Source organism: Elephantulus edwardii, unplaced genomic scaffold, assembly GCF_000299155.1.
Source record: "Elephantulus edwardii isolate Elephantulus edwardi_28Jun2011 unplaced genomic scaffold, EleEdw1.0 scaffold00286, whole genome shotgun sequence".
Taxonomy (NCBI): domain Eukaryota; kingdom Metazoa; phylum Chordata; class Mammalia; order Macroscelidea; family Macroscelididae; genus Elephantulus; species Elephantulus edwardii.
This window is the reverse complement of record NW_006400036.1, coordinates 3,143,605-3,158,610: the sequence shown is the minus strand read 5'-3', so window position 1 is coordinate 3,158,610 and position 15,006 is coordinate 3,143,605. Positions and strand designations below refer to the sequence as shown.

Sequence of the window (15,006 nt, the reverse complement as noted above, 5' to 3'; positions counted from 1 at the left end):
CTTTGTCTTCTTGACATTGAGCCTCAATCCATATTGTAGGCTGCAGTCCTTGACACTCTGCAGCAGGCGCTTCAGGTCCTCTTCAATTTCAGCAAGCAGGGTTGTGTTATCCACATAACGCAGGTTGTTGATAAATCGTCCCCCAATCTTGACCCCACATTTCTCCTCATAGAGCCCAGCCTCCCGGATAATCTGTTCTGCATGTGCTGTGCATCAGAGAATTGGAGAGTGAATAGGGATGATAGAAAGAGAATTGATGCCTTTGAGCTGTGGTGCTGGAGAAGAGGATTGACTATACCATGGACTGCTAGGAGAACAAATAGGTTTGTCCTGGAGAAGGAGAAGCCGGAATGCTCCTTGGAGTTAAGGATTCTGAAGCTTTTTCTGGCATACTTTGGGCATGTTGCAAGGAGGTCCTTGGAGAGGGACATCATGTTTGGTAGAGTGGCGGGGCGACGAAGGAGAGGAAGACCTTTGATGAGATGGATCGATTCTGTGACTGGAGTGGTGGGAATAAGTGCATTTGGGATGGCTAGGTTGGCACAGGACAGAATGGCGTTTAAAGCTCTTGTACATAGGGCTGCTATGAGTCGCAAGCAACTCAATGGTACATAACAACAACATCTTCTGCAACAAGTGCTTGATGTGTTCTCCACTTTCTGTAATTGAGGTTTATCATCTAAGTATAACATGTTGTTGCTGGATTTTTCTCCAATTATGATACCATCCTCTAATGTCACTTTCTTTCTGGTAAGCAGTAGCAACAAGAAATGCTTCCTATAAATCAAACATGTTAATATTAGCAACCTGAACTTTTTTTGTTATAAAGTATCACACCCTTTGCCTTCTACACACTTTGTATAACATTACAGTTTGAGCAACCCAACTGTCCAACCTGTGTATTGGCTCCTAAGCAGCAGGTGCTTCTTGGAGTCTCTCCAGTGGTGGTGCTGGTTGTTATTGTTAGGTGCTGTTGAGTCAAGTATACTCATAATGACTCTATAAACAACATTATCTGAACCCTGTCCTTTCCTGTTCGTCATTATTATCCCTCATACACCTGTGCCTTTTGCTGCAGTCACTGTGTCAATACATCACATTTAGGGTCTTCTTTTTCACTGGCCCTCTGTCTCCCAAGCCTAATGTCCCTCTCCAAGGCGTAAGCCCTCCTAACAACATGCCCAAAATATGTGTGTATCCAGAGATACTTCAAGATAAAAACTTCATGATCTACTTCAGAAAAATCAGCCATTTCAGTTAGTAGGGCTGACTGTTCTTTCTTGATGCTCCCAAAGTGTCTGTGAATCAGAATCCACTCTATTGCTACTGGCATTGGTATAGTCAAATAATACAAACACATATATGTACTATATTCATTTCATTATACCATAAACCCTAGTACCATGAAAAAAGAAAAGAATCATGACTACAAATCGTATGACAAAGTATTCTTTCTGTCCACTGGGATCCAGATAACTTGATAGCAATAAGGGGATTTTTTGGAAAGCTTCTAAGGAGTATTTTTCAACCAGTATTTTATCTTCCCATTGAGCTTAAGGAAATAGTTTTACTGGAGGCAGCTTATCTTACAAGAAAATGAATAGATAAGATACCAGGATAATTAAAAAGTAGTGTTTTGTGTTGTTACTAGGTCCCCTCAAGTCAAGTACAATCTCTAATGACCCTGTAAACAACAGATCTGAACCCTGTGATATCCTGTGCCATCCTCACACTCCCTGACACTCTGGAGCCCGTTTTGGGAGTCATTGTGTCAATCTACCTACTTGAGGGTCTTCTCTCTCACCCTCTTTGCAAGCTTCATATCCCTCTCCAAAGAATAACCTGTCCTAGCAATATGCCCTAAGTATGTTTGAGGAAACTTTATCATCTTTGCTTTTGAAATCACACTGGCTTCAATTTCTGCAACATACACTTATTTGTTCTTTTGGCAGTTCATAGGATACCCACTAATCTTCCCCAGCATCACAACTCAAAGGCATGAATTCTTATGTCATCCTTACTCATTGTCTAGAACACAGATGCATAGCAAAATGAAATGCTATAAAAGGGGTAGATATTATGGGTGTTTTAGGAAATTTCAGTTGCATGTTTTTGTGTATGAATATTTGAATGTTAATGTATTTTGTTATTCATGTAAATCTGTATATAATTTGTTTTCCCCATTTAATGTTTTCATTTGTACATTTTGTGGCATCGTTACATGAATGTTATTGTGCAACTCTTCACCAAACTGTTGCCATGTTTCCCATCACCATCAAGAGAAACTCAGTGCTTACAAAAATGACTGCTGTGTCCTCCTCTTCCCCTGTCCCTGAAAGCCACTCCTAAGGTTTGTTGTTATTTATTTATTAATTATTTTTTGTACGTGTACCGTCAAATGGGATCTGACTGGTACAGGAGGAAATTGCCCCTCCTCCAGCAGAGCATCTGATAGATTTGAACCCCGTACCTCTGGGATTGCAGTGCAGCTTCTTGCCACTAGGCCATCAGAGCCCCCAGGTTTGTTCTCTATGTAATTACCTCTTCTGGACAGTTCACAGGGAACTCTGTGGTCCAGTGGTAAGAAATTGCCCTGCGAATCCAAAAGCATGTGGTTTGGATCCACCAATTGCTTCATAGTAGAAAGATGGGAATTCTCTTGCCATTCAATTTACTGCCTTTGAAAACACATTGGAGGATCAGCTACAGATTGGTTCAGACTCTACAGTACACAATAACAATAACACTTTATTGATCCAAATGACTTGAAGTGCAAAGTGCAACTCTTTACCACTGGATAGTCTATGTACTACTCTCAAAACAAACATATATCTTGGGAAAAGCACAGCCATAATTCTTGGAAGCAAGGGAGGTCAAGGTTTCTCTTCATTTTTCAACATGATGTGAGAAGAGACTATTTATTCTTTGGAAAGGAATATCACTTTGGAAAGGTTGATTGTTAACAAAAGAGAGGAAGACAACCCATTAGCAAGGTGGCTTGACATCCTGGCTGCCACAGTGGTTTCAAGTGTACCAGAGATGATGGTGGCACAGAATAGGTCAGGATTCAGGTCTATTGTTCACAGGGTTCACAGGATTCGTATGCAGCTCAACAGCGTCAAAGAGCAGCAATACAGATTGCTCATGTTAGTGAGACTTGTAATATTTGAGCTTTGGTGGTGTTGTCTCTAGGGAGTTGTGATGGTTTGAATCTGCCAGTAGCTCCTCAAAAGGAAGGTAGTAAATAACCCCTCATGTGATTTGCACCCTTCTGGAGGATCAACTATGAGTCAGGTCCATCTAGACAGCAGTGAGTTTTGATACCATATTTAGTGGGTTTCGATACAATATTTATCCTTTTGTGATTGACTTACTTTTCTCAGCACACTGACTTCAGGGTTGATTTATGTTATAAAATATATGTGAACTTCGTTTTCCCTTCATGTCTCACATACTTTGGGCATATTGTTGGGAGGGGCAAGTCCTTGGAGAGGGATATCGTGCTTGCAAGGTTGGAAGGACAGGGCAGGACAGGCTGAACCTGGGTGAGATGGGTTGATTCTGTAGCTGGAGTAGGGAGGTAGGTGTGTTGGAGATAGTGAGATTATTTAAAGATAGAGACTAGCTATTTTACTATGGTCATTATGAGTCACAACAGGAAGAACTGGGGGTGGGGGGAATCAAAGCTTCTCTGCATATAAAAAAGTAATCTAAAAGTTACAGAAATTGGTGGAAAGTTTTGCATGAATCTTACAGATCATCACTTATTTGTATTTAATATGCAAAGATACTTGATTAAAAAATTACTTAGGAAAATGAAAAGGAGCCTTGAAGCATGAAAAATGAACAGTAGTTTCCTATTTGAATACTTAAGGAATTAAAATATCAAACAATGAAAAATAAGCTTTCACCTAACCAAATCACACATATTTGAATTTAAAATACCCAATATTTATATAGTAAACATAGATGGCACAGTTATTCCAGAAATTGGCTAACCCCATGTATGTGGATCTGTAAGCCTTGAATGATGAGAACCATTAGAACACTCAGTTGCAACTGATAGGTCAGACAGGAATCCACAAAGCAGTGCCTCCAAAAAATGCCTAGTTAGCTTCTTGTGAAGAACTCAGCTGCTGAAAACCCTGTGGAGCACAGTTTACTCTCACACACATAGAACATTGTGTATGGGAGTAAAGTACACCTTAATTGGTAACTGGTATCCAGAGCCTTACCTTGCAGGTGTGAGGACACAGTCATACTGCTAGGAACTTCCTTAAGGTATTGATCAGAAACGCGGAGAAAGACTGATGAAGAATATTATTACCATTATGTACACTAGTAAAAATTTAAGAAATTAATACCCTACAGTTAGAGAATTCATGCACAATTATTTGTAGTGCATTTACATGATCAATGACTGTTAAACCATCATAAAAGAATATTTAAAAACACTTTTTTTCCTCCTTCTTTTAGGATCCCCCCTTTTTTTAAATTCAGTTCATTCATTATTACACATTTTCCTCCCTTTCCCTCCTCCCCACCCCCACCCCCGAGTTTGATTTTTTCTTTGGGGGAAAAAAGTTCTTTCATTGTCATACAGCCCGTCCCCATCCTCTCCCCCACCCCTCACCATTTTACTATGCAACTCTTATTCTGGAGTCTTGTCATGCCAATTATACCTATTAATATGTTCCTTTTACACAGTTTTCTCCCTCTTCAGTTTCAATGCCGTGTACATTATTTATCCTGTCTTTTCTTTGTTTCCCCCAATCACATATCAGTCCTGTTCTATAATAGTGACATTATACAGTATCTGCCTTTCTGTGACTGAGATATTTCATTCAGCATAATGTCCTCCATGGTCACCCATTTTGTATAATATTTCATGAATTCTTTGATTTTCATTGCTTCATAATATTCAGTGTGTGAATATGCCACAGCTTCTCTGTCCATTTGTTTGTTAATGGGCATTTGGCCTGTTTCCAACTCTTTGCTATTGTGAACAAAGCAGCAGTAAACATGGGTGTACATATATCTGCTTGGGTGAAATTCTGGTTTCTGTAGGGTATATTCCCAGTAGTGGAACTGCTGGGTCAAATGACATTTCGATTTACAACTTTTTGAGAGAGCGCCATACTGCCTTCCATAGAGGTTGCACCATTTTACACTCCCACAACCTCATTAACATTTGTTGTTTCTGTTCTGTTAAATTTTTCTATTCTTAGTGGGGTGAGGTGATATCTCATAGTTGTTTTGTATAAACACTCTTTTAAGGAAAGAAAAAACCAACTTTTCCATTTAAAAGAAATGTTTGGATTAGCAAGTTCAAGCCTAGTTCTTAATGTTAGCCTTGAAAGACCCTGATATGTGGAAGAAAAAGGTAAAAAGCTTCTTTAGATCTCTGGGAGTAACAGAAAGGACAAAAACAGTCTGACAAGGTGTTCTACCACCAACACAGAAATCGACAGTGTACATTACTGTGTAGTGATACTAACAAAAATCAGAGTTACTACAGAAATATGCTTAATGTTTTCTGGGAGTTAATAATAGATATGGATGCTAGATTAAACCACAGCCCAAAGTCTTCACTTTTCTGCAACAGTTTGACAGTAATAGTTTCCCGATGGTAAAATGAGAAACTACAGCATTTGATTAATTGTTTGATTATATGTAAATGGGAGAATGTGCATGAAACTTATGAATGGCATAATCCTTTTATTAAGTCAAGTTTTATAAAGAACTGTATTTTGAAAAAATCTAATACTGTGGAAGAAAAGAACAATCACAGTCTTTTTAAAAAAGAGAGGAAGAAATGTTATTAATAGTTTTTCTAATGATGTGATTGAGGGTGATTTTTATTTTCTTCTGCATATTTTTGTGCCTCTTCAAAAATTGCTTAATGGTATTTCTCTGTAATATGTAGCCAAATAAGACCAATCATTTAAGAAGAAAAAAATCACTATGTTTAATTATACAATTTCCCCCTGATGCCTCATAATAAATCTATGCTGTTTAATTGTGGAGGGGCCAATAAAGTTCCAATGGGCCCTGAGTTGTTTCTCCAAAAGTTTCTTCCCCTCAAGAGTGGAAAACTTATTCTGGACTTCAGGCACTGGAATTTAGTGCCGGGCGATTAGTATGGATGATGTGTTTTACGACCTTACCCATTAATGGCCTCTTGGTAAAAAGAGCCCATATTTTATGATGCTCTTTACTTGTCATATGAAGGAGATAATAGAGTGTAAAATTTATTCTGATATCTCAGATCTTCTTTCATTTTTCTAGGAGACAAACAAGAGAATGGCCAAGAGGACCTCAACTCGGAAATCTCTCCGGACCAGGAGCCTTCAGATGCCCCTTGTCAAATCTCAGGAGAGGCCCCTCCCCAGGGTTCTTTGAGTTACTTCTTTGGTGAGAATGAACAAAGATGCTTTGAAGAAGGCAATTATCTCCCTACGGTACAGGGACACCTCCAAGGTGAGGAGAGACGGGAGCCGCTCTCTCCTCAGAAGATGGTTTCTGGGAAACAGTTCTATCAACATTTGCCTGATTCTCACCCAAGTGGTCTGTCTGGGCTCTTCCTCAGGCAGAAGCAAGAGGCTCCCCAGAAGGACCAGTTGAGAGCTCAGATGACCCCAAAGCCCCTCATCTGCAGAGAGTGTGGGAAAACCTTCTACAGAGGTTCTGAGCTTGTGTTTCACCAGAGAACTCATAGTTTAAAGACATATTTTCAGTGCCCCACTTGCAAAAAAGCCTTTTGCAGATTTCAGACTTTGTGAAGCTTCAGAGAATCCACACAGGAGAGAAGCCTTGCAAGTGTGATCACTGTGGGAAAGGCTTCAAAGACTTTTCTAGATTATACCACCATGAGAAGATCCACACAGGGGAGAAACCTTTTAAGAGTGCTCTCTGTGACAAAAGGTTTGGCCGCAGATCAGCCTTCAGTATACACAAGGGGGTCCACACAGGAGAGAAGCCCTATAAATGTCCTCTCTGTGAAAAGAAGTTCAACAACAGGTTCTCCTTAAATAGACACCAGCGGGTCCACACAGGAGAGAAACCATATAAATGTCCTTTCTGTGAAAAGAGTTTTGGCCACACACACAACTTAAGTATACACAAGCTGGTACACACAGGACAGAAGCCCCATAAATGTACTCTGTGTGAAAAGAGTTTTGGCTGCAGATCCAACTTAAATAGACACAAGCAGGACCACACAGGAGAGAGACAATATAAATGTCCTCTCTGTGAAAAGAAATTTGACCGCAGATACAACTTAAGTACACACAAGCAGGTACACACAGGAGAGAAGCCCTATAAATGTCCTCTCTGTGAAAAGAGTTTTCGCCACACATATACCCTAAGTATACACAAGCAGATACACACAGGAGAGAAGCCCTATAAATGTTCTCTCTGTGAAAAGAATTTCATACAGTTGTGCCATTTTTTATTTTATTTCATTTTATTTTTAGTTGTGCCGTTTTAAAGTACACCATCGGCTCCACACAGGAGAGAAACCGTATAAATGTCCCCTCTGTGAAAAGACGTTTGGCCACAGGTTCTCCTTAAATAGACACCAGCAAGTTCACACGGAAGAAACCCTATAAATACCCTTTCTGAAAAGTTTCACTGAGAGGTTTCAATTTAATAGACATCTGCAAGTCCACAAGGAAAAGAAAATGTGAATATTCTCTCTGTGAAAGAGTTTGATTTTGCGGCATGATTTTAATAGACACCAGCAGGCACACACAGGAAAGAAACCCTAGAAATGTCCTCTGTGAGAAAAGTTTCATTGACAGCCCAAGCTTTTTTCAACACCGCTACTGTAAAAAAATTTCTTAAGTCCCAACTTTATTAGACATCAGAGGGTCTATATACTAGATAAGGCTTATAAATCTTCCTGCTTTAGGAAAAGCAGCCACAGGAGCTGAAGTTTTGTCCAACATCAGAGATCCCATTTGAAGAGGAAGTCTACTCTATAGCCAGACTCTCTTAGCCCTTTATTGTATCTGTGTGGTTGCAAATATTGACCTGTTGGAATCACTTGAAGGATTTCATCTGTTGTATCTTTCTTTTCATGGTTGAAAAGAGAGAATTTGCAGTTGTGTTTGGACTTGAAATTTAAGTTGAGCTCTTGGAGTGAACTTCATGCTTGCATCATGTCTTCTAACAAAGCAGCTATAATTACAGCTATAATTACTATTCTTAGTAATAACATCAGCTCAGCCCTTCATCAGTAGGATTCCAGAGCATGTCTTGCTGCTGTAGAACTCAAGTAGAAATAGAAGACCAAGGTGCTCATTTGTGCTCTTATACATGTAGGTACAATGTAAACTTGATGTGCCCTTTCTTCAGATAAACTCAGTAGATTAATTTCTCATATTTGTGTCTGAAATGTTAATTCATACTGAAAATGGGTTTTCTCACAGAAGACCCAACGTGAGAATTGAGCTCCCTGGGAGCATGTAGCCAGTCTTCTCCCTAAATGTGGTCACTAAGAATATGTCTGCAGTACACTCCTTAAATGTGGATAGTGCAAAGAACCAGGTAGCATGGGGAAAGACAGCCGTTTCTGACATCAATTAACTTGACAATGGAGAAGTGTCCCCATCAACAGCATGTTATGTGCCGTCGAGTTGCCTGCGACTCATAGCGACCCTATATGTACAACAGCCCTAAACCCTGCTCTGTCCTGTGCCAATCTGTCTTGACACACCTTCCCCATTACCCCAGTCACTGAATCAATCCACCTCATAGTGGGTCTTCCTCTCGTGCACTGTCCCTCCACCCTCCCAAGCATGACGTCCCTCTCCAGGGACTGGTCCCTCCTTGCAAAATGTCCAAATATGTCTAAGGAAGCTTCAGACTCCTTGCCTCCTAGGAGTAGCCTGGTTTAAGTGTCTCCCAGATGAACATGTTCATTCCATCATTTTTCAATATTCTTCTCCAGCACCACAGCTCAAAGGCATCAATTCTCTTTCAATCATCCCTAGTCATTGTCCAGCTCTCTGAAATATTGCAAGTGATTGCAAAGACCATGGCCTTTACCAGGTGCACCTTAATCTCCAGACTGGCATCATTGCTCTTCAGTATTTTGGAAAGATCTTTAACAGCAGACTTTCTTAATTTTCTGGCTGCTGGTGCCAAGAGTGGTGATTATGGACCCAAGCAAACTAAAGCTGTTAACAGTCTCCATCTTTTCACCATCTATCATGATGCTGCCAATTGGCCCAGTGGTGAGAATCGTTGTTTTCTTGTTATTGAGCCTCAATCCATATTGAAGGCTTCAATCCTTGACCTTCTGCAGCAGGCGCTTAGGGTCCTCAGTTTCAGCAAGCAGGGTAGTGTCATCTGCATAACACAGATTGTTGATGAATATTCCTCCAATCCTGATGCCTCATTTCTCCTCATACAGCCTAGCCTTCTAGATAATCTGTTCTGCATATAGATTGAAAGGTATAGGACACATCCCTGGTGTACACCCTTCCCACTTTTGAACTATGCAGTGTTTCCCTGATCTGTTCTGATAACTGCCTCCTTCTCCAACTATTGTTTTTGCATTAGCACACATTAATCATGATGAAGTGTTTCATTGTAAAGTATTACAATGAAATGTGCAAGGAGCTGGAGTCAGAAAATCAGAAGAGCCAAACTTACTCAGCATTTCTTAAGCTCAAGGAACTGAAGAACAACTTCAAACCTCAAACTGCAATATTTAGGTTGTTGTGGGCAGTGTATTAAACTATCCAAGAAGTATTAAAAAAAGATGGAAAGAATTATACAGAGTCATTATACCAAAAGGAATTGGAAGACACAGAAGAATTTCATGAAATAACATACAAACAAGAACCTGTGGTGATGAAGGAGGAAGTTCAAGCTGCTTTGAAAGAATTGGCAAAAAATAAGACCCCGTGAATTGATGGTATGCCAATTGACATATTTCAACTAACAGATACTACCCTAGATGTGCTCACCAACTTGTGCCAAGAAATCTGGAGGACAACCACTTTGGCCAACTGACTGGAAGAGATGTATATTTGTTCCCATTCCAAAGAAAAGTGATCCAACAGTGTGGAAATTATTGAACAATATCATTAATATTCTGTGCAAGCAAGATTCTGCTGAAGATTACGCAGAATTGACTGGAACAGCATATCAATAGAGAACTGTCAGAAGTGCCGGCTGGGTTTAGAAGGGGTTGTGGTACTAAGGATATTAAAACGAATGTCAAGTGCATCTTGGCTGAGAGCAGGGAGTACCCAAGGAATGTCTGTGTTTCTTTGATTATGCAAAGGCATTTGACTGAGTGGATCACAACAAACTGTGACTAACTCTGAGAAGAATGGGAATCCCAGAACTTGAACAACAGTTTACAGAACATAAAACCATTTCCCAAGACGTCTGGCATACCCACATGCTACTACACATACTTTAAATTCCAACAACTCTTGCTGTTCTCCCAGGTCTGAATCCATTGCTGAAGCTACCCACATTTCACACAACCATACTCATCTTTATGGGGATTGTTAGGAATGTTATTATGTTACTGCTGTGGGAAATGTTTCAGCAAGAGCTCAAATTTTGATTGACATCAGAGATCCCATCTGGGGAAGAAGTCTTCTTCAGAGATAGACACTTTTAACCCTTGTCTTTGTGTCAGTTCAATGACAAATACTGAACTCTTGAAATCAACTGCAGAATTATATCTGTTCTATACTTTTGTGTTTTCATAGATAGAAAAGGGAGAACGTACAATTGTTTTTGAACTTGTAACTTAGTTTGGGCTCTTGTAGTGAACTTCATGTTTGCTTAATGTCTTCTAATTTAGCTGTTATAATTACTGTTTACAGGAATAATATCAGCTCAGCTTCTTCACTAGGATTCCAGAGAATGTCTTTATGATCCAGAGCTCAAGCCAATACAGATTAGGCAACACATGTGAGCTCTTTGACAAGTGGGTAAAATATGGACTTGATGTGCCCTTTCTTCAAATAAACTTAGTCGATTAACTCATCTCATTTGTGTCTCAAATATTGACCCTCTCTTGATTCACATTGAAAACGTATTTTCTCACAGAAGACCGCAAAAGAGAGTTGAGCTCCCTGGTGATCCAGTAGTCTTGAAGAGAGTGAAATCAAGTTTCTCCTTGGAGGCAAGGATTTTGAAGGTCTGTCTGTCTCATCACATACTTCTGGTATGTGGCCAGGAAGGACCAGTCCTTGGAGAATGGTGGAAGGACATCACAGGAAAGGAGGACCTCGGATGAGACAGATTGACGTGGTAACTGGGTCAATGCAATTGAATATGATGGAGTGAGACTGGCTCATGACAGGGCAGGGTTCAGGGTTACTGTACATATGGTCGCTATGAGTCACAGGTGACTTGACTGCACAAAATAACAAAAATAACTGCTGGTGAATGCTCAAAACTCATCCAGAGCAAAAAAGTAGGGAATCCCGGCTTACCTGAGATGATGCTTGGAGAAGTGAGCCTCCTGAATCCTGGTCGCTGAGCCTTTCCTTTGTTTGGGCAAGAAGCTCAGGAACAGTCATCACTGAAGTGAGAAACAAGACGTCTTTAGATTCTAGGTGACCTTTTCAGTAATTCCACAGAGGGCACTGATTTAAAAAAAGAAACACAACAGAATAACACTGACAATTCAGAAGTGATAACTGCATTCACAACTTCAGGATTGTACATGCATCACTAACAAGGGCCAAATCCCTCTACAATGCCAAAGACCCTCAACCACATATTCTCTCCCCTCCTTTTTCAAGTCCCAAATCCAAATTGTCAAATGCAGATATAAAGTAGTTGAAAATACAGACCTGGAATCTCCTAATCAGAGTGACTTGTGGACTTCAATCTTATTCCCAGGAACTAATTTTCTTTACAAGGCCTCTAACACTGCCAAGAATGACAACTCACCCTCATCTAATTTCGGCTCAGTGTCAGCTTCCTCTTTGATGATGTGGCTCAGTTGCTCCTCAGCCCGTGAGGCTGAATTCTCAAGTCCCAGCTCCTGAGGCACCACTTCAAGACTGGCCTCTGCCCCTGTAACTTGGCAGCTTGCAGATTCCACCTCCTCAGGTGAACTTTCCTGTCCCAGAACCTGGCTGCTGATCTAAAGACAAGTTATTATGAGTTACTGTAGGATGTGGAGTTAGGATTCCTGAAATCATCGTGAAGTCCAACTTCTGCAACAGATTACAGGACAGTCCTTAGGAACAGGTAACAAGGGAAAGATAGTCACCTTCATTTTCTCAGTCAGCAGGCATTCTAACCATTGATGAAAATATGACAGACAGGCCAACTGCTAACACTGAACAAGGCCTGCAAGACCTTTAAGGCAGGCCTCTCATAAGGGGTTTCAACTGGAAATTCTGTACCAATTAAAAGTTAACAAAATGGAAACACTGCAAGGTTAAGTGAGAACAGAATCACACATTGTACCTTCAATTCTTAACAGCTACACTGCAGAAAGTCACCAGCACACCGGTAAAAGTAAAGAAAACAAAGCCTCTGTGGAAGGGTTCATTGCAACTCACAGCCAACACTATGAGCAGAGGAGCTCTTTAGGGCTTTCTTAGAAATAATCTTCATGGGAAGTAGATGAGAGGTCTTTTAACTTGTCATTTGGTGGGTTCAAACAATCAATCTATGGTTAGTAATCAACTATAAACCATTTGTATCAACCAGGGACCTGACAGACCCAAAGAGTTGTAGCTGAGGCAGGAGGACACCCTAACAGGACTCAGATCCCGATACCCTCTGCTTACCCACTGCCACAGTCTCTGTGGGTCGCCCTTCAAGCTCTCCACTAGCGTCTCGGCCTCCTCTCCACTGCTGGGACACTGTGTGCGCACCCACATCTGGATCTCCCCATGCAGGATGGTCAGGAACTGCTCCAACATGAGGAGCTCCAGGATCTGCTCTTTGCTGTGAACTTCTGGCTGCAGCCACTGGAAACAGAGCTTCCGAAGCTGCCTCAGGGTCTCCTGGGGCCCAGACAGCACCTGGTACTGAAAGCATCTGAAAAGCTGCCGGGCAGCTTCAGAGCTGGAGAGTTCCTCTGGAGCGGGGGCTCCAGGAAATGGGGGAGCCTCTGCCTTTGCCAGTGGTGGCACCTGGACCAGGGCCTCTCCCAGCTCGCATGGCATCACTGGTCTTGTCAAATTCAAGTTCCTTCATGTCAGCGAAGTCCTTCTAAATGGAACAGTGCTCTGGAGAAAACCAGATCTTCACATAGCCTTTTGCAAGGGAAACTGGGAAAGGAAGGAGTTCTAGTGAAACACAATTTTAGAAACAAATGTACATGCCCTACCGAGAAGTCTTGCACTCAACCGTAATCTCTTAAACTGCCCAATGGATAAAAAAACCCCAAAAAACAACAACCAACAGTTGATATACTGACATGGCTCCCATTCATGTGGACTGGCGTTTCTCAGAGTGGAGTTGTGTTTGACACTGATGTAAAGGGCTGGCTGGTTACTCAGAGGTAATCACTAGGTATTTCTCTGATGATATTCTTAGGTACATTCTACTTCCCACCTGTAAGTCAGCAGCATAGTACTTTAACCATTTAAACAATCCAGGGGCTCAAAAGATGCATTCTTTATTTGGAAATAATGTAAGCTTGCAGTCACAGATCAAACCACCAAGACCCCATCTAAACTGTCACCATCATCATCTCTATAACATTGGTCTTTTGGTCTTCAAATGTTCACATCAAGTAGAAGAGTGCCATCCTCCTCATGAAGCATTTTCCCTACAGGCTTCCAGATAAATTTAACTTCTAGACATTCTGAATTACATCTGTCCACATGGAGACTGAAAGTAAAGCTGAGCAAGTACACCAGTGCCCTGCAAGTAAATCCCCGTGATGCTTCTAGATAAACAAAAGGTAAGAGTGAACAGAACACTCTTTTCCAAAAGGTGCAAAGAAATTCCCAGTGGCCTCCTTACCATGTTGGAAAGTGGGCTCTTTGGGAAGTAATGTCACACAGCTTTTACCTTGGATTCAAAGGATATTTGGAACAAATACTGGCTACCTAAAAGCATACCTATTTCCTCAGACTAAGGAACTACTACTTTATGAACAATATTAGCAAAATTTCCAAGGGTTCATCCGAAATACAGAAAATAAAAATAAAAAATTGAGAGTATGTATTTTTGATGTTGTAAGGAGAATTATCTGGAAAATTGAAAACTCTTCTTTCAGTGAACAAGTATATCTAAAAAAAAACACAAAAAAACCCAATTATGATATGGAAAACCTCCCATCAACAAATGAATGGCTAGAGAAGCTGTGGTATATTCGCACAATGGAATACTATGCTGCATTAAAAAACAAGGAACTCATGCAATATTATTCAAAATGGTTGACTCTGGAGAACATTATGTTGAGTGAAATATCCCAGTCACAAAAGGACAAATATTACATGATGCCACTGTTGTAGAATGGGACTGTCCTTGGGGTTGGGGAGAGACTGAGTAAGATGGGTTCAATAATGTATACTGCACTGAAACAGAGGAGGGAGAGAACCGTTTAAAAGAGAGATATAACTGGGTATTTCTGTCATCACAGGAGACTAGAGCGAGGGCTACATGGTGGAGGGGACCTGGGGGAGGGTTTGTAAAACAATGAAAGAATCTTTTCTTTTACTTTTCCATAATTTTTGGACTCATGTACTTATAACTTGTTAGTCAAATTTGTGTCTTCTAGGTTGCAACACCCCCATGTATATCTTCAAGGATATGAACATGTACGGCCAAGCACAATCAATAAGAGTGCATCTAAATTCCAAAATCAATCTCCATAATAGTCTATGTGTTTCCTACTGCCAAAGGGGCCCTTTAGAGTAGTGAGAGAAGATCTTCACCCTGAAACCCACAGCGTCCCTTTTCAGCAGGAAGTAGCTAAGAGAATACGCCATCCCCTTTTCCTTATGACTCAGGGTGAAGTCTCTCTCAGGGAGGAGTGATAGGGAATGGCAAAGGACA

General features: G+C 40.8%; 1 protein-coding gene across 1 annotated transcript; it reads right to left on the bottom strand.

Moving 5' to 3' along the window:
* Window positions 1-11,931: 11,931 nt before the first annotated feature.
* Window positions 11,932-13,163, bottom strand: LOC102855738 (zinc finger protein 18-like; the record flags this gene model as incomplete). The annotated part of the gene is made up of 2 exons (XM_006900524.1): window positions 12,783-13,163; window positions 11,932-12,127 (listed from the first exon to the last, which is right to left on the bottom strand). Coding segments are annotated over exons 1-2 (577 nt in total), but the record flags the coding sequence as incomplete, so codon positions are not given.
* Between the last annotated feature and the right edge of the window lie 1,843 nt (window positions 13,164-15,006).